The sequence below is a fragment of the Macaca thibetana genome, chromosome 16 (genome assembly GCF_024542745.1).
Source record: "Macaca thibetana thibetana isolate TM-01 chromosome 16, ASM2454274v1, whole genome shotgun sequence".
Lineage (NCBI taxonomy): Eukaryota > Metazoa > Chordata > Mammalia > Primates > Cercopithecidae > Macaca > Macaca thibetana.
In genome coordinates, this window is record NC_065593.1 from 76,822,361 (window position 1) to 76,849,284 (window position 26,924).

The 26,924-nt window shown below is 46.0% G+C and overlaps 1 protein-coding gene across 8 annotated transcripts in view; it reads left to right on the forward strand.

The window, feature by feature from the left end:
- The window catches only part of MARCHF10 (membrane associated ring-CH-type finger 10), a 111,046-nt gene that overhangs the window by 53,307 nt on the left and 30,815 nt on the right, over positions 1 to 26,924 (forward strand). For 6 of the 8 annotated variants that reach the window (XM_050764833.1, XM_050764832.1, XM_050764836.1 and 3 more), the window contains 2 exons: positions 15,802 to 15,954; positions 20,566 to 21,967. In XM_050764833.1, the coding sequence (XP_050620790.1) occupies positions 15,802 to 15,954; positions 20,566 to 21,967 (1,555 nt within the window). The remainder of the gene's footprint in view (positions 1 to 15,801; positions 15,955 to 20,565; positions 21,968 to 26,924) is intronic. The other 2 variants (XM_050764837.1, XM_050764834.1) reach the window with 1 other exon arrangement.

Below are 26,924 nucleotides of genomic sequence, written 5' to 3' on the forward strand. Positions count from 1 at the left end.
CACTTGTGAGAGGCTGAGGCCAGCAGATCACTTGAGGTCAGGAATTTGAGACCAGCCTGGCCTACATGGCGAAACTCTGTCTCTACTAAAAATACAAAAATTAACCAGCTGTGGTGATGCACGCCTGTAATCCCAGCTACTCGGGAGGCTGAGGCAGGAGAATCACTTGAACCTGGGAGGCGGAGGTTGCAGTGAGCCAAGATGGCACCACTGCACTCCAGCCTGGGCAACAGAGCAAGACTCCGCCTCAAAAATAAATACATTAAATAAATAAATATAACAACAACAATCAAATAGGTGGTATTGGTTAAACCTAGTGTGTTCTGAATGGCTAATTCAGGTTGTGAAAGGCCAGTGATCCTATGCAAACGGTAACATTAATTTCAGAGTAGAATATAAAGTCAAGGAGGCGTGAATCATGCAATGTAACTTCCTCCACTGCCCGCATTTTCTGCCCAGTCATTTGTGTGGCTTCCGCCTACAGCTGCTGCCTTTTCATCTTCTTCGCCCTTCTTGGGGATAAAGGCATTTGGCCCCAGGTATCAAGTTTTATGGCTCAAGCAAGAGCATAAAGAGAAGCTTTCAAATACATCTGAATAGCACAATTTATAGCCAAGAGAGAAAGTAATAAAGTTTTCGTGTTCTGGGTTTGTCCTCTCTGAGAGAAAAGGTGCTTGATAAATCCTCCTTTTTGTGCAACTTGGAAAAATAGTCACTCTTTAGGTGCCTTAGAGCAAAGATCAATCTTCTGCTTGGGGCGGGAGTGATTTAATAGTTTCCAGAAAGCGGCTAAAATTCACTGAAAATTTGATGTCTCTCGGGCTCATCTCCATCAAAGACAACCGCTATAAGACAAACTTGGTTCCTCTAAGAACTGAGGTTTAAGTTGGAGTAACTAGGCAGAAGGGTCTAAGTTGAGTGGAAAGGATTCAGGCTAACTGCTGAAGAATTCGTCAATAGCGTGTAATTCATTAAAATCCGAATCACAGCTACTTTCCAATCCTAAATAGCTTCTGCCGTGCAACCACCCGTCCAGTTAAGTCTTCATGCATTTTTAGAACATGGCAGCTTTCACTCAGATTAACCGCCCACATTTTATTGCTTTAACGAAGTCAAAACCAAATTGACTTCTGAAATGATGTTCTCTCAGGCAAAGCCCCAACTCTTGCTTCTTATTTAATCAGGGGAAAGTATCATCATGGTTAATTTCTCATTTTAAAGACTTTTGGTAGGAATTAGGCTTTAATTCAGCTGTCTAAGGTTGAAACAGAGCAGGTAAGGTCATTCCACCAATATTTCAAAATACAAGTTGTAATTTATCGAATTGAGGATGTTTTTAATGGCAAAAGTTTGAATTTCAGGGTTTTTTGTTTGTTTGTTTTTGTTGAGATGGAGTCTTGCTCTGTTGCCCAGGCTGGAGTGCAGTGGCATGATCTCGGCTCTCTGCAACCTCCGCCTCCCGGGTTCAAGCGATTTCCGGGTAATTTTTGTATTTTTAGTAGAGACAGGGTTTCACCATGTTGGCCAGGCTGGTCTCAAACTCCTGATCTCAAGGATCCACCCACTTCTGCCTCCCAAAGTGCTAGGATTACAAGCGTGAGCCACCGCGCCTGGCCTGAATTTAAGTTTAAATAATGCAACTCCATTTATGCAATATAATTTTTAGCCCTCTTGCTAAAATCAGGTGGTTGTTTGCATAGTGTGCTTTGTCATCGTGGAGAAAAATCATTAAAAGGAACCGTTTAGATCCACCCAATGCTTTAGTTTGTCTGATTAACACAGATGTTCTTCAGACTGAGCAAACCCTGTATGGAACTTACAGCACTGACAAAAAGGGAGAATTAATTCACTTAACATTCTTTAAAACATCACATTTGAAGAATTACCAGACTGAAAAACACCAGGTTTCAGTGACAGAGCCAGGTTGGCAGAAAGATATCTATTTCATCAAATGAGGGATGTTACTTGTAGTAAAAGCCTCTACAAACCGCCAGCTTCATCACTGCGTTGTGGCTCTAGACCACGTCCAAGACCCATGCAGCCGTGAGGAGGGCCGTGGCCTGGCCGTCCCCAAGCAGAGCCATCCTGGTGATGGATGGCAGGTGCTGCAGAAGTGGAATAAGTTGTGCAGCAATCTGGCTAAAAACAAAGCATCGATGTGTTAAGATCCATCCATTTAACGTGTAGACTCACCCTCTGGGCTCCCTAATTAGCATAGCGAAATGAGAACCGAGACATGGCAAGGATTTCAGCTGAGTCCGTTCAGGAAAAGTTGAGCTCGGTAGCAGCCGTGATGTAGACAGTTTTCTGCTGTTAACAGAAAAATAGGATTTGGTACCTGAATTAGCTGGACACATTGATCCAATTCACTAGTGAAATTCACAGTTCCTTGCTTTTCTCTGTAGAGAGATATTTCTCTAAAGCATTTTGGGGGTGATACAAAGTTGGCAGTAAGTCATCAAAACTTCTCCCATGTCAGACCTGAGATTCTGTATGAAACTGAGGCATCAAACACAGTGAAATTCCTTTGCAACATCTGCCTCATAGGCTACAGAAGTGGAATCTGGTATAACTTCCTGTGTTATGCCAGACTTTTACTGAATAAAAGAGTATAGCTGGGGAACATGGCTTGACTGCAAATCTATGTAATGATAATCCATGTGATCAAAAAGGGGTTTTTCTTTGTGTGTAATCTGCCATCTAGAACTTCCAAAACGACTATGTAAAATATAGGCACTATCAATGCCCTCTACAAATAGATTTGTAACCGAGAAGCCATCAGATTGCTCTTCATCCTGTTAAAAGGAATTCACACATTTAAATTAAGTTTGCATTGTCCATGAAACTGCTTCTGGACAAGTGACTTGCGGTGTTCCTTGTTATCTCTCTCCATGCAGTGGCACATGCAGTTTATGGGCAAGTGTTTTGGAGTCAAAATGTTTGCATTTGCATCTGGGCCCCATTTATTTGCTGTCTATCTTTGGCCAAATAAAGTATGTCTGTGCCTCAGTTTCCTCATCTGTACAATGGGGAGAAACAGATCCTACCTGCTGAGATTGCTGTGAGAACTCAGTGATAAAACATACGTCCAGCCTTTAACACAGTCCCTGCCGCTGCAGCCAATTAATGATCACATTATTATTCCTAGTACATGAGAGCAGCAGGTAATGAGGAGAACGGACTAGAAAACTTTGTTTTCTTTGTCTTAAGGTTGTCCTCCTAAAACATCTTTTTTTCTTTACAAAAATCAGAGTTGTATTTTATTGATTGACTGATTGATTGATTATTGAGGTGGGGTCTCACTGTGTTGCCCAGGCCGAAGTGTACTGGTGCAATCATAGGTCACTGCAACCTCAAACTCCTGGGCTCAAGTGATCATCTGACCCCAGCCTTCCAAGTAGCTGTCACTACAGGCACACGCCACTATGCCTGGCGAATTTTTTACTCTTTTTGTTTTTGTTTTGTTTTGTCATCGTTGTTGTTGTTTTGAGACAGAGTTTCGCTCTTCTTGCCCAGGCTGGAGTGCAGTGTCACGATCTCGGCTCCTGGCAACCTCCCCCTCCCGGGTTCAAGTGATTCTCCTGTCTCAGCCTCCCGAGTAGCTGGGACTACAGACATGTACCACCATGCCCGGATAATTTTGTATTTTTAGTAGAGATGGGGTTTCTCCATGTTAGTCAGGCTGATCTTGAACTCCCAACCTCAGGTGATCCATCTGCCTTAGCCTACCAAAGTACTGGGATTACAGGCGTGAGCCACCGCGCCTGGCCATTTTTTTACTTTTTATGGAGACGAGGTCTTGCTTTGTTGCCCAGGCTGGTCTTGAACTCCTGGGCTCAAGTGATCCTCCCATCTTGGCCTCCCAAAGTGCTAGGTTTACAGACATGAGCCACAGCACCCAGCCCAGAGTTGTATTTTCTAGAATCTTTAACGTAAATGCAGGTACAAATACTTTTACAACACTCTGAGTTTCAAAAACACTCTGAGTTTCAAAGCAAAATGCCAAATGGAAAAAGATGAAGAATCAGACAGCATTCACCAAGCCAGAGATAGGCTTTATCTCCAGAAAGACATGGAAAATTCAGGCAGTGAGTCAGGACCTGGCTGGGTCTCACGTGCAATCAGCTCAGAAATCCCACATCCTGAACACTGGTGTAGGGTAAGGTATGAGCCTAGCAGAGTTACACGTTCTTAGTTACATGTTCAGAATTGTATATATATCCTTGAGACCCAGAACAGCTAGCAGGCCCAGTGAGTGCAGGGACACAGGGACATTTGGGGAGTTGTGTTGGCCTCCAAGGCCTGCATGCTCTCAAGACCTCTTCCAGCCCCACCCGGAGTTGGAGAGGAGCCGCCTGTCCTTTCCAGGACACAGAGGGGCATCCAAAGGCCACTGTGCTGTGGGGTTCTGGCCCCTGGAATCCTAACGAGCTCCCTACCCTGGGGCCAGACGTGTGGGAAGTGAGCGTCCCCTCTCCTGCCCTCTGCTCTCACCTGGAGCTTGGGCATGGTCCCCCGAGTTATGTGCCAGGAAGACAGATCTGGATGGAGTCCTGTGAACCTGCTTCCAAAATCTTGCCCTTTAAAGCAAAGCCAAGTGTTCTGAAATTATCCTCACTTATTATTTAATGCAATGTTAGTCATGACTGCATTCAGATTTGCAGGAGTGACAAGACTTTTCAGCCGCAGATGGATTATTGTGAGGACAGGTTCTTGTAAAACTAAGAAAAAGCAGTGCATTCAGATGTTAAAAGACAAACATCTAAAATAACTGTGGTCTCTTTTGGATTGGGAAATATTTATTTGAAGAGCAGCCTGAAAGAGAAATTTGAGGGCAAACCCTAAATCCTTATAATTTACCTTGCAAATCAATTCTTCTGAAGGTTTTCTCTGAAAGGCCAAGATGAATGGTTTTTGCGGCAAGTCCAACTGGTGTCCAGCAACTTTCCAAGCTATCTGCCAAGTTAGAAACAAAACAAAACAATTTAAGTGGATGCTCCCACTTTTTAATAGAGAATCGTAATTATCAGTCCAGTTATGATACATGCTGTCAAGACAGAGGGGCTCGGGGTTGTCGCAGAGCCCAGAATGAAGTCCTGGCTCCAAATCCTGGTGCTATCATTTTATAACCCCATAAATGTGAGCCAGCAACTTCTCTGAACTCAGTCTCCTCATCAGTAAAATGGAAATCCTTGCCAGTCTCACCAGGTAGGTAGGTGGGTGGAAACCCTAGATGTAGACCAGGCTTTAGGCAAAGGTTAATCCCCAGGCCTTCCTCTGCTTATGAACCCTGCTCCCAATATCGCCAACTGCTCCAGGGCTAGTGTCTCCATACGAATGCTGCTTGACCAAAGACACTTGCATTTGAGATGTAAGAGTGGTTAGAATTTGGTCGGGCGCAGTGGCTCATGCCTGTAATCCCAGCACTTTGGGAGGCCAAGGCAAGCGGATCACCTGAGGTTGGGAGTTTGAAACCAGCCTGGCCAACGTCGGGAAACCCCGTCTCTACTAAAAATACAAAAATTAGCTGGGTGTGGTGGCGTGTGCCTGTAATCCCAGCTACTCAGGAAGCTGAGGTACGAGAATCGCTTGAACCCTGGAGCAAGAGGTTGCAGTGAGCCGAGATTGTGCCACTGCACTCCAGCCTGGGCAACAGAGTGAAACTGTGTCTCGACAACAACAACAACAAAAAAAGTGGTTATAATTTGATTATTAAAAATTTTAACAATTGGATCATCAGTGAAGTCATCCGTTTATCCAGTACCTATGGGGATGTTAGCAAATACATTCAACTGTCCCCACTGTCCCAGGATGCATGATACCAGGGCAAACTGGTGTACTCATCCATTGCTCATTCATTCAGCACTTCATCTATACATGTTTACCTGCCGGGTAATGGGGAACGAGAATACAAAACACACAGGGCGTGTCCTCCAGGGCTCCCAGCCTGGTAGGCGAGCAGGATTCCAATAAGGGCAGATAGTGCAGTACATGCCCTAACCAAGGTAAGTTCTAAGAGCTTGTGGGCAGGGCCAGGTGGAGTGAAAATCCTGAAGGACAGGGGTTTAACCAGGTGAAGAGGGCAAGAAAGATGTGCCTGGCAGCAGGTACTGAGTGTGCAAAGGCACGGAGAGGGAGCAAGGAAGACAGGGAGAGACAGACAGACATCAAGGAGCTACAAATAATCTAGGGCCTTGTGCTCCACGTGTCCCCAGGCAAGTAGCAGAAACCATCATCTGAGAGCTTCTTAGAAATGCAGAGCCTCAGGCCCCAATCCAGACTGACTGGCTCGGAACCTGCATTGGAGAAGATCTCAGGGACATTCCTATGTACATCTGAGTTTCAGAAGTTCTGGTTTAGGGCCAGGCGTGTTGGCTCACGCCTGTAATCCCAGCGCTTTGGGAGGCCAAGGTGGGTGGATCACTGGAGGTCAGGAGTTCGAGACCAGCCTGGTCAACATGGCGAAACCCCATCTCTACAAAAAATACAAAAACTCACCAGATGTAGTGGTGCGCACCTGTAATTCCATCTACTCAGGAGGCTGAGGCAGGAGAATCACTTGAACCCAGAAGGCAGAGGTTGCAGTGAGCTGAGATCATGCAACTGCACTCCACACTCCAGCCTGGGCGACAGAGCGAGACTCCATCTCAAAAGAGAGAGAGAGAGAGAGAAGCTCTGGTTTCTGGTTTAGGGTCAGGCTACAAATTAGGAAATATAAAGTTGAGGCCCCACAGGTAGGCAAGGATCAGGCCTCCAAGGGCCTTAAGTGTCATGCTGGATGGGGCATCAGTCCTGGAAGGGCTCTATATAAGAAAGTGATGCAATCAGATTGGCATTTGTAAAAGCTGGCTCTGGCTGCAGCATGGAGAAGGGCCAGCTGAGAGTATGAGGGTGGCCAGACACAGCCAAGAGTGGTCAGACACAGCCAGGAGACCAGACAAGTAGCAGTTGCAGGGGACTGGGGGAGAAATGAGAAGGGCTTGAGCGGGAGCAAAAGCAGAGGGAAGAGGTTCACACCTGTAAGGAATCCTAGCACTTTGGGAAGCTGAGATGGGAGGATTGCTTGAGGCCAGGAGTTCAAGACCAGCCTGGTCAACATAGCAAGCCTCATCTCTATTTTAAAAAAAAGCAAGCCTCATCTCTATTTTAAAAAAAAGAAAGAAAGGCCGGGGGCGGTGGCTCACGCCTGTAATCCCAGCACTGTGGGAGGCTGAGACGGGCGGATCACAAGGTCAGGAGATCGAGACCATCCTGGCTAATACAGTGAAACCCTTTCTCTACTAAAAAATACAAAAAATTAGCCAGGCGTGGTGGCGGGCGCCTGTAGTCCCAGCTACTCGGGAGGCTGAGGCAGGAGAATGGTGTGAACCCGGGAGGCGGAGCTTGCAGTGAGCCAAGATCACGCCACTGCACTCCAGCCTGGGTGACAGAGCGAGACCCTTCTCAAAAGAAAAAAAAGCAGAGGGAATAGGAAGAGGGAGTGGGCTTGAGGCCCATTTGAGAAAGTAAAGCTGGCAGAACTTGGTGACTTGGATGTAGGGATAAGGAAGAAAGATGAATCAAAGAGAACTCAGGAATCTGGCCCAGGAAACTAGGCCAGTGGAGGTTGCCTCTGCCAAGGCTGAGGAAGCAAGGACAGTGTAGGTCCCCTTTTGTGGTGTTGTCTTTGAGGTGCAGGCAGGGCAGCCAGGTGGCATTGCCAGGAAGCACCTGGGGACCCAGGTCTCCTGCCCAACAGAGCACTCCCCTTCCTCCCAGAGCACTTGCTGGTAGGACCCAAGGGCCTGCAGTAAGAGGTGGCTGAAATGGCAAGAATGTCTCCCTGAAAGAGTGGATGGAGTAAGAAGAGAGATATTGGGGGAACTTTGGGAGATAATGGTAAAGAGAAGAATGAGTGAAGACAGCTAGAGAGAGAAATGATCCTGAGAAATAGGAGCCACTCCAGAGGCCACTTGGGAAGAAACAAGTGGATAATATTTACTTGAATCCTCTGTAGCATGACACTAAGGACTGAGACCCCTGCATGATAGGTAATGGTTTTCTTTCTTTTTTTTTCTTTTTCTTTTTTTTGAGATGGAGTCTTGCTCTGTCACCCAGGCTGGAGTGCAATAGCCCGATCTCGGCTCACTGCAAACTCCGCCTCCCGGGTTCAAGCGATTCTTCTGCCTCAGCCTCCCGAACAGCTGAGACTACAGGCATGCACCACCACGCCCGGCTAATTTTGTATTTTTAGTAGAGATGGGGTTTCTCCCTGTTGGCCAGGCTGGTATCGAACTCCTGACCTCAAGTAATCCGCCCGCTTCGGTCTCCCAAAGTGCTGGGATTACAGACATGGGCCACCGCGCCTAGCCTTAGGTGATAGTGTTCAACTGGATGGCTACAACCATGGACTTTAGACTTGGAACTGATTTTAGCTGCAGCATCTCCCAAACTTTTCTGACAATAAAAATCACCAGGGAGGTTCTTCATAAAAATAAAAATTCCTGCTTCCCGTCCCTGACCCACAGCATCAGAATCTCCAATAAAGGGGCCTGCAAAACGATTTTGAACAAGAACAACAGGTGATTCTCATCCCCAGGGTTTGGGCAGCTGTCTCAGAGCCTTGCTTTTCCAAACATTAACATTCATGAGAAACACCTGGGGCTCTTGAGCAACTACAGGTTCTGATTCAGAAGGTCTGGGTGGGCTGAGAGCCTGCATTGCTAACAAGTCCCAGGTGACGTCGATGTTGCTGGTCTATGAACCACCTTTGAAGGAGCAAGGCTAGAAAAAACACCCGTCTCATTTTGCAGGTGAGGAAACAGGTTCCGGGCAGGTAAGCCGTTGATTCAAGGTGACCCAGCTGGTTAGTGGCAAAGCTGAGATTTGTCAGGCATGAAGGGGTAGCTCTGACTCATGACTCCATCGGGCACCCGTATTCTGCCTCCAGCGAGGTTAGCAGTTTGAGCGAGAGGTTAGTGAACAGATCATCAGTTTCAACAGGACATCTCTCTTGTTTACCTGCTTTTCCGCCAGCTTGATTTTTCTCCCTTCCCAGGATCCCGCCGGGATCTCTCTCCTTTCTTTCTCTTTTCCCAAGCTTCCCCTCCGCAGCAGAAAGGCCAGATCAGGGCATGACTACAGCCTGCTAGTGGGGGCAGCTGGAGGATTGGGGGAGAGAGCTTTACCCAAGTGAGACCCTGCGGGTCGCCATCTGTTGCTACCAGCACAGCTCATTAGGCTGGCAGTGGGAGACGAGAAAGGCCCCAGAGCTTCCACACGGCAGCCCCAGGACATTCTCCGAGATCTTACAGGGGAAAGAACTTCCCGACATCTGTCAGGGACGCTGGAGACTGTTGGCTGGAACAGGGTGTGATGCTGGTGCCGCTTCCCTTGGTTAACTCCTCAGTGACACTGAGATCTAGTCCAGGTGCCTCCTGGGCAGGAGCCAGGCCTGCTGCTTCTGTGACATTGGAGCACAATTTTTGAGTCTGGATTCATTCGCAGACGTCTTTATGTCCTTCCCCCCACCCCACCCCCAGTGCTGCTTCCTGACTGCTCTTTTTCTTTTGTGCAGGTGGCAGCAGCCAGCACCCCCTGTTCTGTGTTGAATACACCCCTTACTGCTCCGTCTTCGCTTTCTCCCCTGTCCTGCAGCCCAATACCAATTACTGTTGCCTCCTCCTGCCACTAGTGCCACCTGCCTCCCCAGTGGCCCAGGAACCTCCCCACTCTCTCCCTCTGGTTACCGTTCCCTCCTTCACAAGCACCGCTTCCACCTCCCCGGACCCCATGCCTGAGTCCCCGGCCGCGCTGTGCTACTTCCCCATCTCCTGCCCAACTCCGGCTGAGACCCCTGTGCTGTGCCTGCAGGGCCCCCGAAGGCCCAGTATGATTTACCTCGTGTGGTAAGTCACCCTTGCAAGGCACACAGCACAGCGGAGTCAGGGAGAGGGGACTTCAGGCTTCCAGAAGGCAGGTGGACAGGAGAGGGGCCAGAGGCAACGCCAAGAACAATACCAGGCGGTGTGGTGTTCGGGGGAGCAGGAAGACGGGACAGCGTGGCCACTGCACTCAGGCTCCACCTTCTAGCGCCAGCGGAGCAAGCGACCAATAAAATCCCATCCTCTCCGGAGACTCATTTGATTTCTTACCTCGTGTAGCTGGCACACTGTGCAATGTCACCCCCAGAAACCAAACAGACTCTCCTAATGCATCTGATCACACCCTTGGCTATGTGAATGTGCACACGCCAGGGCCGCCCTGAGCGGTGACACCGGGGCACCGGGGGCAGGCCATTCTGAAGGCACACACTGGAACCGAAACCCATTCAGAACCACTCGGAGGAGGGACAAATGAAGGGCTCAGCCGATGTTTACATTCCCTTTCGTGCCTACTTATTAGGCATCACATTTCCTAAAATCAAAAATCCCACCCCTGAGTTCCAAAATAAAACATATTTATGGTACATAATTAAGCTTTAATTAAGATCTCCTCTGGGTGTGTGAGACAACACACATTTCTCGCACACCCAAATAGGCAAATTGACGCGACCTGTTATTTGTGACTGCACAGAAAGCTGCCTGTTACCCCAAGGCAACATTGGCTCCTGCGATTAAGCTGTAATTCTTCCCAGGATCCAAAGAAAGCACATTTTTTTCAAAGAGTTGTCTCTCCAGTGGGATCTTGGCACCTCCTAGGCACCAGGGATCCCAGTCAAGGTAATGTGGGGCGGGATAAGGGTTCAGGAACTGTATTTCCCTTTTATGGTCCTTTTCGACTTTGTCTATCAAGAACTATCTGTGGATGACAAGTGATGGGAAGAGCCGAACATGAACAGTTGAATGGACTTGGTTCTCAGTTGTCAAGGTCTTGTACAAATATGAGATTTCTACCTTTTTTCCCCCTTTCCTGGTCAAATTAAGAACTATTCAGTCGACAATCACAGTTTCCCAGCATTGTTAAGAGAACAAAGGCAGATGCCTTTAATCTAAACAGCTGTTCGGTTTCCAACGGGAGGCATCACCTTGCTCAGATCCCGGAAGTAGGGATCTGTATGTTGTCCAAAGCAAACCAAAGTCTTCCCAAAATTCACTGGTAAACAGGATATTGAGTTACCTGGCAGTGAAACTCCTGAACACAAACTGCTTCCTTTTCTGTAAGGCAAAGGGCTTGTCTTGCTACCTGAAAAGGAAGCTAATTTCATCGTCCAGTGTAACTAGGACTTGGTCTTCCTGCAGATTAATCTATGAATCCATGACATGGTGAAGACCCATCCTAGCCCCCAAAGGTCTGAAATTTGATTCACTTTTCATGCAAGTGAAGTGATGGGAATTTGGTATACAAATTGAGGGTTTGAAACTTTTTCTAGACAACGTCGTGCTCTGTTGCCCAGGCTGGAGGGCAGTGGTGCAAACAGCTCACTGCAGCCTCGACCTCCTGGGCTCAAGTGATCCTCTTGCCTCAGCCACCCAAGTAGCCGGGACCACAGGTACATGCCAGCACACCCAGCTAATTTTTTTTAATTCCTTTTTTTGTAGAGACAGGAGTCTCATTTTGTTGCCCAGGCTGGTCTCAAACTCCTGGACTCAAGTAATCTTCCTGCCTCGGCCTCCCAAAGTGTTGGGATTACAGACATGAGCCACCATGCCTGGCTGAATGTTAGAATCTCTTTTTTTTTTTTTTTTTTTTTTTGTTTGAGATGGAGTCTTGGTCTGTCACCCGGGCTGGAGTGCAGTGGCGCGATCTCCGCTCACTGCAAGCTCCGCCTCCCGGGTTCATGCCATTCTCCTGCCTCAGCCTCCGGAGTAGCTGGGACTACAGGCGCCCGCTACCACGCCCGGCTAATTTTTTATATTTTTGGTAGAGACGGGGTTTCATCGTGTTAGCCAGGATGGTCTCAATCTCCTGATCTCGTGATCCGCCCGCCTCGGCCTCCCAAAGTGCTGGGATTTTTTTTTTTTTTTTTTTTTTTTGGAGATGGAGCCTCACACTGTTGCCCAGCCTGGAGGCTGGAGCGCAATCTGAGCTCAATCTGAGCTCACTGCAACCTCTGCCTCCCGGGTTCAAGTGATTCTCCTGCCTCTGCTTCCCTAGTAGCTGGGATTACAGGCACCCACCACCATGCCCGGCTAATTTTTTGTATTTTTAGTAGAGATGGGGTTTCACTATGTTGTCCAGGCTGGTCTCGAACTCCTGACCTCGTGATCCACCCACCTCGGCCTCCCAAAGTGCTGGGATTACAGGCGTGAGCCACTGCGCCCGGACCTAGAAACTCTTAAACCCAAGTGCACGCAAACTGCAATCTAGGTCACCTCATTTGTGACTGGACTTACAGAGAGAGAAGAGAAAATATTTTGCGAGAGTTTTGTTTTCCATAGAACCAAAAGGGTATCACAGGGAAGAAGTCAGCAGTGCAGCCAAATTAGATTATAATAATCTTTAAGGTCATGAGGCAACATCTTGCTCATCTTTGTGAACCCTCAAATTACAGCATAGCAAAGGCACACAGGTATTTGTTGAACAAATCATAATATAAAGAGTTGCTATTTGCCTTTTGGATTTTATAAAAGAAGGATTGAGGGAGAGAATCAACAAGAACTACACTGGAATGAAGGCTATTGAATAAGTTATTCCCAACCTGTGAAGTCTGCATAACAATGAGTTTCTGGTCAAATTCAGTTGTCTCATGGGAATGACTTCAGATTTCCCATTATTCTTCTCAGTAGTAGTGGTATAATTCTTTACAGTAGAAGCAACAGCTACCATTATTAGCACCTAACGTGCACCAGTTAGGCCATTTATGTACGTTTTTGCTAAACTTCACAGTAACAAGATGGACCATTTTACAGTTGCAGAAACTGAGGTTAAAGTTGCCAAAGGTCAGAGGATCCTGCCTACACTAATAGGGGCGGTTTCTTCACTGCCAGGCCTAGTAAAACAATCTCCAGTTGTTCAGCTTTATTACTTTAGTTTGCTGAGAACTTGATTAGAGGACACATGGTAATGGTTTTGGCAATCATTTAAGAGATCTGATGCTTTGAAGAAAGCAGTTTTTTTGAACAAGAAAACAAATAACCTTTTATCTTAAGCCATGTTGGGTGTTCTGCACAACAAAAAAACGTGTTCTAGTTTTCAAGTTCCCCTGTAGCTTGGGCTGAATGCATCTTCTCAAGCCCCACACATCATACTAATATTTGTCCTGCACGACAAGGCAATTAATACTTGTCCTGCACAACAGTATGAGGCAACACGTAGACTGGCTAAGAGATGATCCTCATTCTTAAGGAGCGTGCAGGCTAGTTGGAGAGAAAAGATATACTCATTAAGCAATTTTAGAATATTTAAACGCTAAAGGCCATTTTTTTAAAAAACCCTGAAAGTAAGGGTTTTTGCCAAAGCAGAGTCAGAGTCGACTTGGTGGAATAAACTGGAAACAGACCTTGGAGGACCTTCTGGCTGGTGCAGGCTGGGCAAGAAAGGTCCCGTGGGCAGAAGCATGCCTCCCTGTGAAGGCGAATACAGTGGTGGGGCTTGGTGGCCTCTGGGCAGTGTAAGTTCTGCTGCCTGGGGAGTGTGGGAAATTTGAATATTCTGTTGGGATTCCTGCTGGAAATCAAAGTGAAATTCTTATCCTCAGGACCTTGGGGCCAGGTCCTGACCTTCCAGACTTGGCCTGAGCCTCAGGCCTGCCCCTTCCCTGGCCCTTCTTCTGTTTCTTCCTCTTCTCTCCATGAGGTGGAAAGCAGGAGGCAGGACTTCTGAGAACTGAGGGGGGCTGAGGTCTCAGGTGATGAGGGAGAAGCCTCTGTGTTCAAGGAATGCAACTTTCGGTTGTGGGAAAATGCTTCCCTCCTTCCCTCAGTGACAGATCCCTTAGTGTGTTTTGCACTAAGAGAGAGCTCGCTCGCTCTCACTCTCTCACCTTCCTCCTCTCACCCCCTTTTTGATCAGCAAAATCATATCTAATCACCATGCTACACCATCGCAAGACTACCTTCTCATTTCCCAGAGAACTTTCAGTCTCTCCTTTCACACCTGCAACTTCTCTGGGCTCCACCAACTTGCCCCAAGTTGCTCAGACACCACCAGCAACTTCCCTCTTCTAGTAAGTTCCCTGCGGGGCATGATCCTCTCTGTCTTGGCGTACAGCACCACTGCCATGCCCTCCTGAGGCCTGTCAGAAGTAAGTAGACCTAGTCATTGTATTAAATTAGGTTTCATGGGCTGCCAGAAAGAACTTTAATTCCCTTCCTGAATCTGCAGGAAAACTATTCACACGACTACAACTTACACTCTGGAACATGAATCCAGTTGACTCATGTGCCAAAAAAGGCTGTGCTCTCACACACGAGTCGGGGGCCTTCCCTGGCTTTATCCCTATGTTACCAGCTGGCTACATCTATTTGTGACATTTCTAAACTGTCTAAAGAAGATGATCCAGGTAAATAAATGATCTTGGGGAATTTCGTCCAGATATTCACGATGTAACTGCCTTGTAAACCCAAGAACTTATAGAGATGCATGGAATATACTAGAACTTTTCCTCCACATTCACGTGCACTGACACTAAGTACATGTGAAGAGGAAACTCAAAACTGTATCAATTAGCAACCCGATTCAAAATGTGGATTAAAAAGAAAATGTTCATTGGAAACTAGGTCCACAATAGCACCCCAGCTACTGTCTTCCTATGAATATCGTCCCAACACAGTGGAGGGTAGGGGACAGGAAACAGAAAGGCATACAGTTCCCAGATGCTTGCAACGTTTCTCTACAGGCATGTTTGCTAATAAACCTAAAGATATAAATATGCAGGTATTACACAAAATATGTTGTGATTCGAAACTGGCTGAGCACTTGGGAGGCAGAGCCATTGTGTGTCCCAACAGTGTTACCAGCGGGCACATCCCAAGACCTGTGGATTGGAACCTAGAAACTTCTTAGCAAGGCCGGGCACAGTGGCTCATGCCTGTAATCCCAGTACTTTGGGAGGCTGATGTGGGCGGATCACTTGAGGTCAGGACTTTGAGACCAGCATGGCCTCAAACCTGAGGCCAGTGAAACCCTGTCCCTACTAAAAATATGAAAATTAGCTGGGCGTAGTGGCGGGCACCTGTAATCCCAGCTACTCAGGAGGCTGAGGCAGGAGAATCACTTGAACCTGGGAGGCAGAGATTGCAGTGAGCCAAGATCATGCCACTGCACTCCACTCCAGGCTACAAGAGCAAGACTCCATCTTAAAAAAAAAAAAAGGATGAAACTTCTTAGCAAAAGGAAAGATCCCTCCCTTCGGCCTCTGCATCATAGGTGTCATGGGTGCTTATAAAGGAGGCTTTTTTTTTTTTGAGATGCAGTCTCGCTCTGTTGCCCAGGCTGGAGTGCAGTGGTACCATCTCAGTTCACTGCAACCTCTACCTCCCGGGTTCAAGCAATTCTCCTGCCTCAGCCTCTGGAACTACAGGCATGCGCCACCAAGCCCAGCTAATTGTTGTATTTTTGTAGAGATGGGGTTTCACCACGTTGGCTAGGCTGATCTCAAACTCCTGACCTCAGGTGATCCTATGAAGGAGGCATTATTATTTCCCTGTAGCAAGTAGGGAAACTGAGGCTTGAAGAGGTGAAGTGATTTTCCTAAGCTCACATGGTTACATGAAACCAGATTTCAAATCCAGCTCTTCTGTGACCTCCTGGGTCCTTTTTCTTGACTGCCCTTCCACCTAACCCTACCCCCGACCACTGCTGGGCCCTTTGAACATTCTTTATGTGGAAGACATTTTCCTGTAAACAAAATAATTATTGAAAAGATGTTGTATCTTTCAGCAGATGAAGCACCAATGGTTTTATTAAGGAAGAGGAAGCCAAACCTGAGGAGATTTACAGTCAGCCCAGAATTGCACAGCCCGAGAGCGTCTGAGGACAGAAGCAGACAGAAACCGCAGTGGCCCGCAAAGGTGCCAGCTCCCAGGAGAGCAGGTAAGGCCCCGGGGCTCCCGCACCTTTGTCCTTGGAGAGGAGGACTGACTTTTGCTGTTACCCAGTGAATTCTTTATGGTTTTTAGAGACTTGTACTTTTAAGTAAATGAGGGGCATGTACCTTAAAATGAAACAGCTTTAAAAGCAAATTGTATGATCCTAGGGTTTTGGGGGTTTTTTTCCTCCAGGAGAGGCTGCTGGGAAAAGGGGAAGGTGGGGTGGGGAGGGTATCTTTTTCTCTCCCATAACTCCATGAGTGTGAGCGGTTTTGAGTGGACATCAGCTGTACCGCTGCTCCAGAGGGCATTTGGGTGGTGGATGGCATTTGGGTGGTGGAGGGCGTCTGGGTGGTGGACGGCGTCTGGGTGGTGGACGGCGTCTGGGTGGTGGAGGGCGTCTGGGTGGTGGAGGGCGTCTGGGTGGTGGAGGGCGTCTGGGTGGTGGAGGGCGTTTGGGTGGTGGAGGGCAGGGGTTGAGGAAGGCAGAGAAGCGAATCTACAGCTCTAGGGCATGTCCCACCTCACGATTGTTCCCACTTACATCCTGGGATGGGGAGGATGTGTGTCTGTGGGTGACAGGCTGCTCACCTCCCACAGAGATCTTCTCCCCTCTGACCCAGAACACTGAACTCAGCAAGATCACAATGTGTGAGAAATACACAACATTGGAACGAATCTATGCTTTATTCCCAAACACTGGTTTGGTGTATCACCTCCTTGGGACTCATGGAAAGCAACACCTCACAGTCAACCTGGCCATGGACCCATTCTTTCTCTTAGAAAACCACTGAGCATCACATTATGTCATGACCAATGAACACAGTTCCCTTTGTTTTATTTTTTTATTGTATTTTTTTAATCGTATTTGTTTATTTTGAGGCAGAGTCTCCCTCTGTTACCCAGGCTGGAGTGCAGTGGCACCATCTCGACTCACTGCAACCTCCACCTCCCGGGTTCAAGCGATTCTTCTGCCTCAGCCTCCCGAGTAGCTGGAATTACAGACATGCGCCACCACGCCCGGCCTTTTTTTTGTGTGTGTGTGTTTTTGTATTTTTAGTGGAGACGGGGTTTCTCTATGTTGGTCAGGCTGGTCTTGAACTCTTGACCTCAGGTGATCCGCCCGCCTCAGCCTCCCAAAGTGTGGGGATTACAGGCATGAGCTACCGCACCCAGCAAGAACTATCTCTTGATAAGAGAACCTTGGGTTATAAATTCAAATGCCTTCAGGGAGCAGGTGGATATAGCAGGACAGATGCGTAACGGGTTATGGAGCCTGTGGTAAGCTACAATATACATGTTCCACCTAAAGGTAATAAACTCATTGTTCAAATACTGAGCCATGGCCAGGCATGATGGGTCATGCCTATAATCCCAGCACTTTGGGAGGCCAAGGTGGGAGGATTGCTTGAAGCCAGAGGTTCGAGACCAGCCTGGGCAACAAAGCAAGACTCCGTCTCTAGAAAAAAAGTTTAAAATTAGCTAGGTGTGGTGGCATGTACCTGTAGTCCCAGCTACTCAGGAGGCTGAGGCAGGAGGATCGTTTGAACCTACAACTGTACTCCAGCCTGGGTGACAGAGCAAGACCCTCTTTCTAAAATAAATAAAAAAGAAAGAAAGAAGAAAAGAGGCTGAGCCAAAGCACAATTGCAGGATGAAAACAGCCCTGGGGTCTTGAGTATGCAACCTCCCCCTGAATTCCAGAACAATAGCAACGATCATCCGAGTTTGGGATTATGGGGGATTTTTATTTTCTTCTTTATCCTCTTCAATAGTTTCCAAATTTTCTCCAATGATCATAAACCACTTTTATAACCAGAGCGAACCAAGTTAAAAGTGTACGGCTCTTGGAATGTAGGAAACTATTGGTCAAGCACACCAAGAAGTCGAGACCAAAAGCATAGTCTCAGGGCAGACAGATGCTTGTTCTGGTTTCATTCTGTTGCCCTAGAACTCCTGGAGATGGCAGGCACTTCACTCACAGCTGGAGCCCAGGGCCTCAGAGAAGCATTTGCAGCATCTGCAGGGCCTGGTCTATGAATAGCACGTCCCTGGCATACCAATGTGCCTGTCTATTCCCAGCCCTAGAGCTCCTGAAATCTGCTCTCTATTTGATAGACATAAAAAAAAAAAATAGGGTTAAAATAGCATAAATTGAGAATGGCACAGTCTGCCACCTTTAGGGGAAACACACACACACACACACACACACACACACACACACACACACTGCAGAGAAGCTCTGACTGAATTTTTAAAGAGGAAGACCATTGTGGTGACAAGGCAAGGGTGAAGATGCTCCCCCTGCCTGTTTCAGGAATCTGCAGGAGCCGCAGCACCGCACATACCCTGGGACTTCTCCTGCCCCTCAGGCCAGCATCACCCCGTGACAACTCGGTGGCCTCTATGAGATGAGCTTAATGGCTCCCGTTGAGCTTCCAGTTTCTGTTTTTCAAAAGCGGCCCTTGCTGATTCCTTTGCCCATTGGGTGTTTTCCCTCACGGGGGTGGGTCATGTGTGTTCAGGGAATGACCGGAAGTTTCCGGTTCCAGCACTGTGAGCGCACCTCTGAAGCCCTCTACCAAATTCAAAACAAAAAGTCACCAGCCAGAGTCCGCACTGCCAACTCCTCTAGATCCCTTTTCTATTTTATTGATTTATGTATTTATGTATTTATTTATTTTTTAGACGGAGTCTCACTCTGTTGCCCAGGCTGGAGTGCAGTGGTACGATCTGGGCTCACTGCAACCTCTGCCTCCCGGGTTCAAGCGATTCTCCTGTCTCAGCCTCCCAAATAGCTGGGATTACAGGTGCCCACCACCGCGCCCGGCTAATTTTTGTAGTTTTAGTAGAGATGGGGTTTCACCATGTTGTCCAAGCTGGTCTTGAACTCCTGACCTTAAGAGATCTGCCTACCTCGGCCTTTCAAAGTGCTGGGATTACAGGTGTGAGCCACCACCCCCAGCCCCCTTTTCTATTTTAAAAAATGATCAGGAGAATTCAGTTGCTTACGTAGAGGCATTTGTTCCCCAAAATGGGGTTCGGCCCAGTCTGGGATGGCCTCGCCACCAGCTCCAGTGCTGTAGTTCCACAGCCAGATGCTCAAAGCATCCTTGAATTGCTGCTGCATCTCTAACTGGGGTTTATAAAACCCAGGAGGGGCCTGAGAGGAGAGCTTAGCTGATTTCTACAAGAGCTGATGAGTCAAGATTCATACTGCGTTGCTGAGTGTCCCAAGCAGTTAACAATAAAAGAAGCTGCCCAAGTGCTAGGACATTAGAGACTCACACTGGTGCCACCCTGTGAGCAGCCTCAATTAAAGTGAGCCAGCACTGACTTGGCCCTTGGCGGTGCCCGATGCTCTGAGGATTTGCATTTCACCAGCCCGAGCTGTTATCAACACAGACCTTCCAGGGCCCATGGAGTCCCGTCCACTCTATAGGGTGAACCGCTTTAGAAATGGAATGATAAAAAGAGCAGCATCTCATCAGATCCCACACAATAGCAGAGAGGAGAACAAAGCTCGGGGGAGGCCGATGTCAGGAGGGAATAAAGGTAAGTGACATCAGAGAAGTACTGTCAGTTTCCTTCTCACATTGAGAGGGTAAAAGACCCTCAACAGCACGCACACACTATGACGAATTCAATGGATTTTCGTTTTCACAAGGAAATTGGAAGGCCTGGCAGTTTTTTAAGGGCTAACAGGGTAGTAGTTAAGAACACAAACCCTAGTATCGAGCAGGCATGGGTTCAAATGTTCATTCCATCACTTACTAGAAATAGGATCTTGGGCTAGTTATGTGACTGCTCTAAGCCTTGGTACCATCAGTTTTAATGTTGTATGATTGTGTTACCTATTTCACAGGGTTGTGAGGCTTAAGTCTGTGTGTGAGAGAGAGAGAGAGAGAGACAGTTAGCATGGTTCTGACCAGTTCAGTGATTCCGTGTAGGAATTTATAGTAGGGATTCTAGGGTAGCTAGAAGTTACATAATTGACCTGGGGCTAGTGACAAAGAGAAGATATGATTTCATGAGAGATTTATAATTTTTATTTTCACCAAATAGTAAACATGACCAAAATCCCCAGTGTGCCCGAGTGCCAGCTCCTATAGCCTTCCTCCTGATCTGCCAAGACATATTGTACTTCTCTTAAGTTCTTGTAAAGCTGCGTGGGAAGCAGGGTGTCATAAATGTACGTTGAATGAATTTGGATGAGAAAGGACTGGTGGTTGTTGTAGAAGTCATTGCCAGAGTGCTGGTTTCCCCTTTCAGCACGTATGGAACAAAAGCCAGTATTTAGCGTGAGGTTTGCCCATCGTCAGTCCTGACTGGCTGGGGTTGGGCCAGTCTTCTGGGACCTTCTGCTGAAAGAATCTGTATCCTCAGGGTCACCCCATTTCCCTAGGACCACAGGTGTACAAAAGAGAATGTGGGGCAGTAAAATGAAGCGTGCTGGGCTGTGCTCCTCTGGTACCTCCAGCCATTTTGACCATGCCTATTTTCTTCTCTAGGTCTTGTTTGTTGCATTTAAAGGGCAATTTTGTGCTTAGTACTAGAGGCCTTTCATCCATGGGCCCTTTTACTGGAATAATAAATGTGTCTTTTCTCAATGCAGATCAAGTAGTTCAACAAGGAGACCTGATGTGTAACACTAAGCTGAAGAAGCCAACTCGAGAGAGAAGAAACTTGGTCCCATCGTCACAGCCAGTGATTGAGAACCCCCCTGATAGACGCAAAAAAGGAGACCCGAGTGCTCCTTCCCAGAGTGAGCTGCATCCAGCCCTGCCCCAGGCCTTCCAAGGAACAAATAGTCCTCAAGTATTGAGTGAGTTCTTGGGGCCACCACTCACACCCACCACCGTAGGAGGGCCAAGAAGGGCATCATTTAGGTTCCGAGATGAAGACTTTTATTCCATTTTGTCACTGAACAGCGGAAGAGAAAGCGATGACACTGAAGAGGAAAGCCAGGCTGAAGAAGGTCTGTGGGTTGGTATGCATTCACCCCGTTCTCCCTCCCATCACAAAAGAAGTAGATTTGGAGGGACATCGACCCCTCAGGCCAAAAATAACAATTTTGTAGAAAATGCTGAAAATTGCAGAGGTCATTCTTCAAGAAGAAGTGAGCCCAGACATGGCTCATTGAGAATAAGGAATGCAATGGAGCCAGCAACAGAATGGCCTTCTGCTGGGCAAAAGTTGTCCCAAGACTCCAGGCTGCCTGATAGGGAATCTGCTAAAGAGAAGGACAGAGGTGGCAGTGAACATGCGAAAAAGAGCCCCCTTTCATGGGATACCAAATACGAGCCCAGACAAGAGGATGGTGTCAATGCTGAAAATGCATGGAGTGACTGTATTTCTGTGGAGCATAGGCCTGGCACCCATGATTCTGAAGGATACTGGCAAGACTATTTAAGCAGTTCTCAAAATTCTCTTGACTACTTTCTTTCTGGCAGACCAACATCTCCAGGATCATCAGTGAATTCATCCTATAACTCTGCTGTATCATTCATGCATTCTGCTCTGAGAGATGATATTCCGGTAGACTTGTCAATGTCATCGACTTCAATTCACAGCTCAGACTCAGAGGGAAACTCAAGGTTTCATGTTCGCCGACCACTGTCTCCCATTAGAAATAGGAGTCCATCTGCCAGTGCCGAAAACCACAATTATTTCCCAGTAAACAGTGCACACGAATTTGCTGTCAGGGAAGCAGAAGATAGTACTTTAACAAGTCAACCTCAGGGGGCTCCATTATATACAGATCTCTTACTAAATCCACAGGGCAGTTTGTCCTTAGTGGATTCTTCCAACTCCTCTCCATCAAGAATAAACTCAGAAGGCTATTTTCGTGTGTCTGAGTCCCTGCAAGAAAATATACCATTTACTTTCTTTGCAGTGTCTGATTTCCCAAATCAAAATGAGAATGGGAACAGGATGGCAGCCTTTGGTTTCACAGATGAAAAGGAAACCAGTAAGATAAAGGCAGACCCTGAGAAACTCAAGAAATTGCAAGAAAGGTGAGGACTTTTCATAATTATATGTTTTTTCCACTTTCCCAAGGCCGAAATTAGCATTGCTTTCATTAGAGAGCCATGGGAATTTTAAGTCACAAATGGGTCCTTTGTTGACATTTTAGTGGTTGCTTATTTTGAGAAAATTGTCTCTGTTTTGTTGCTCTTAAAAACATATGTATTTATAAAGAAAATCTGGTGTTCCTGATCAGTTTCTTCCATATTCTCGAAGTGTTTTTTTCCTTGAATACCACACCTTCAAGGTAAGTTTGCTGGGTATAAGGACCTCCGACTGCTTCACAGGGCTTGTTCTTCTCTCCAGCAATGAAGAACCAAGATTTTTTAGGAAAAGGTTGCTATCTCCCTAGAGAATGAACCATTCAGCACTTGAAGTTCGCAGCTCTCCCTTACCGGACTTACCCCAAATCCAACCAACAGTTCTAGAATTCGAACCTTGCGAACTAAAAGACCGTTCTCAGTTACCATAGTTACCTCGGTTCTCTGAAGGGCCACGCTGGGGTAACCGCTGCTTGTATTTTATGTGCTCTTTCTCATGCATGAGAGAGAAATAAGATCTTTTTTGAATTGCCCTTTTCTTTGATCTTTCCTTTTTTGTGAGATGACGTGGGGATATTTCACAGCTATGAAATGTGATACTTTGTAAAGCCATCATTAAACACCATGTCAGGATTCTACCATTTCATTTATGATAGGTGTTTACCATGCTCTGATCTTGGCTTACTGATCTGGAAATTGATTCTTGGAATCTGAGCCCTCTTTGTGTATATTAGCATGACTCATGTGGGCCGTGAATTAGAAATGTAAAAACCGGAGGAAAATGGAACATAGAATGCATACATATTCCTATTAATAAATATCATTTATCCAACTCCAGTAATGAAGTAACTTTCTAGTTAGTAGTACCTTTTCTTTTCCACATTAAGCTACCAGAAGACTGACCCACGGTTAAGGGGCCAGAGATCTTACACCCACCAATCATCACCTCCCCAGAAATACAGCTTCAGACCTACTTGTCAGAAGTCTAAATTTCTACCATCCCAAAGTGATGCCCTTGAGCTAAAAATAATTTCTTTGAAAATGCATTCACTTCCAGGCACAGTCTTGCATTAAACAGCTACTATTCATGTACCTATTAATAGTTTATCCAGACACTCTCTTTTTTCTGTATATAATAAACTTTATGCTTTTCCTATTATTTCAAATTTGTTCCTTTTGGGAAATATTAAAAATGCAGACTGAAAAGAAAAATCACCTGTAACCCTATCATCCAAAGACAAACAATTAAAAATATTGTTTCTAGTCTTTTATCTGCATATAAATGCAATTTTTAGTATCTGTTCATATTGTTTTATAATATGCCTTATTTTAATATTTAATCCTATTTCTCAATCACACTTTTTAAAAATTTTCCCTCAGTTAGCTATCTTAATACATATAAATTAATACCTAACGTAGGTACACTTCAGAGAATTTTTAAAACACACACATCACAAACCCAGACATCCCTGTGCCCACCGTCCAGCTAACAAACAGAACATTCCTCACACACTGGAGCCCTCCTGAGCCCCTCACCCACCCTATCTTCTCATCATGCCACCTTCAGCTCCCCACACCCACCCTGACCATTCCTTTTGTGTTTCATTGTGTTGTGTTTTGGGGTTTTTTGCTTTGAGCTTTTACCATATGTTTAGATGTGTTTTGTTTTTTTTCTTGAGACAGAGTCTGACTCTGTCTCCCAGGCTGGAGTGCAGTGGCGTGATCTAGACTCACTGCAACCTCCACCTCTCTGGTTCAAGCATTTCTCATGCCTCAGCCTCCCATGTAGCTGGGATTACAGGTGCGCACCACCACGCCCAGCTAATTTTTGTATTTTTAAGTAGAGGCAGGGTTTCACCATGTTGGCCAGGCTCGTCTCAAACTCTTGATCTCAAGCAGTCCACCCTCCTTGGCCTCCCAAAGTCCTGGATTACAGGCATAAGCCACTGCGCCCAGCCAGTTTTTCTAAACAATATGTTGTATATATTTATGAACTCTGAGGAAGTGTTTGACTCTGTAGAAATAGAATCTCTATTCTTTTGTGACTTGCTTTTTCCTCTCACATCCTTAGTGAGATGCATCCTTATTGATATATTTGGCTTTAGTTTATTCTTTTCACACTACAAGGTATTCTGTCATATGGACATACCACAATTTAGCCATTCTGTCAATGGACATTCGGGTCCTTTATTGTTTTCTGCAAATGATGCTGCATGAACCTTTTTTTTTTTTGAGACAAGAGTCTCGCTCTGTTGCCCAGGCTGGAGTGCAGTGGCATGATCTCTGCTCACTGCAAGCTCAGCCTCCTGGGTTCACGCCATTCTCCTGCCTCAGCCTCCCAAGTAGCTGGGACTACAGGTGTCTGCCACCATGCCTGGATAATTTTTTGTATGTTTAGTAGAGATGGGGTTTCATCATGTTAGCCAGGATGGTCTCGATCTCCTGACCTCGTGATCCGCCCCCCCCTCGGCCTCCCAAAGTGCTGGGATTACAGGCGTGAGCCACCGCACCCGGCCTGCATGAACATTCTTGTAAATGTCTCCTGGCTCATGTGGAAGAGTTCTCTGGGATCTTGCCTAGGAGTGGAAAAGCTGGGCTGGTGGGCTAGTGGGCTCGTGGTGAACACATTTTCCACTGTACTAAATAATGCCAATTTAGTGTCAAACCAGTCATGTCTAATGTTATACATCCTTGACAACATTCGTATTGATTGGCTTTTCAAATTTGCCAGTCTGATGGGAATAAAATGATATTGTAGCTTTAGTTTGCATTTTCATTTTCATGACTTAATGAAGTTAGGCATTTTATATGCTCTTTTAAATATTAAATGACCATTTGTGTTTTCCATTCTGTGAAATATTAATGTCTTCATTTTTTTGTAGAGATGGGGTCTCATTATGTTGCCCAGGCTGGTCTCAAACTTTTGGCCTCAAGCAATCCTCCCACCTCAGCATCCCAAAGTGCTGGGATTACAAGCGTGAGCCACTTTGCCTAGCCAAATATCTATGTCTTTTGCTCATTTCTCTTTTAGAGTATTTATATATATATTTTAAATACCTTTATATCTTTGGCATATTAATTTAATCTTTCAACAGTTGTGTGTTGGAAATATCTTTTCCCAATTTGTAGTTTGTCTTTTTCTTTATGATGTCTTTTTTTTTTGAAGACTGAGTCTCGCTCTATTGCCCAGGCTGAAGTGCAGTAGCGTGATCTTAGTTCACTGCAACCTCTGCCTCCCGGGTTCAAGTGATTCTCCTGCCTCAGCCTCCCCAGTAGCTGGGATTACAGGCATGTGCCACCACACCCAGCTAATTTTTGCATTTTTGTTAGAGGCGGGGTTTCACCATGTTGGCCAGGCTGGTCTCGAACTCCTGACCTCAAGCGATCAGCCCACCTCGTCCCCTCAAAGTGCTGGAATTACAGGCATGAACCACTGTGCCCGGCCCCATCTTCTTTTTGCAATTTGTATCTTGCAATTTGTATCTTGTTGTCTTGTTTAAGAAATCCTTCTCTTAACCTGGTATCATTATGCTATTCTTCCTATTTTCTTGTAAAGTTTCTAGCTTTGTATTTAGGACTTAATGTGAAATGGATTTGGACTTAAATGTGAAGTGGTTCTTAATATGTGATGTGAAGTAAGCTTTATTTTTTTCCCCCTTATGAATATGAAATATGCCAGTGTTTGGGATATTTCCCTGTTGATCCGCACAGCCACCTCTCCTTTGGAACATGCCTCAACAGGCCCCGGTTTCAGGGCTCTCTATTCTGTTCGATTGGTCTTTCGTTGTCTTTCCCTAACCTAATACCATTCCGTCTTAATGCCTGCAGCTTTTATAACTTTTGATATGTGATGATGTAAGCCTCCTTCCCTACTTTTTTAAAGAGTCCTTGACTGTACACTTAAGAATCTACTTGTTGGGATTTTTATTGGAATTGCATTTAATCTATAGAATATTCTGGGAGAATTGACATCTTTGCGATATTGACTTTTTCTTTGATAAACATGGAATATCTCTACTTTTGTTTGTGTCTTCTTTAATGTCTTTCAGTATAGTTTTGCGGTTTTATTCATAAAAGTCATTTATCCCTTGGTTCTTTTATTTGTTGTTGTTTGCTATTGAAACAGTATTTTAAATTCTAATTTTAACTCTTTGTTGCTAAGATGTAGAAATCCAACTGACTATATGTTTTCTCTGTATTTTTGCCAAAATACAAAATAATTTCAACTGTGAAAAATATTAGTAGTTTGATTTCTTTCTTTCCAAACCCTATGCTTTTTAATCCTTTTCTCATCTTACAGTGTTACGTCAATTTTTTTGAGGGCTGTTTGTATTAAATGTGTCTATTATGATTTGATCAGTCTCCTTTTTTGAGTACATCCATAATTAATTACTTAGAAAAACTTCCTAAATGTGTAACTGCTGATGAAAGGAATGCAGAGTCTTCAGGTTCTTAATGTATACTGTCAAATTGTGCTTCAGGAAAGTTCTACACGTCAGCAATTTCACCACCACCTTATAAGGGTCCTCTTTCTACATGCCCTTTCCAGTTCCAGGAATTTCTATGCTTTTTAATGTTTGTCATTAGGAATTCTTGGCTGGGCACAGTGGCTCACTCCTGTAATCCCAGCACTTTGGAAGGCTGAAGTGGGTGAATCACTTGAGGTCAGGAGTTTGAGATCAGCCTGGTCACCATGATGAAACCCCGTCTCTACTAAAAATACAAAAATTAGCTGGGCGTGGTGGCGCACACCAGTGGTCACAGCTACTTGGGAGGCTGAAGTGGGAGAATCTCTTGAACCCAGGAGGCAGAGGCTGCAGTGAGCTGAGATGGCCCTACTGCACTCCAGCCTGGGCAACCGAGCGAGACTCCATCTCAAAAAAAAAAAAAAAAAGAAAAAAAGAGT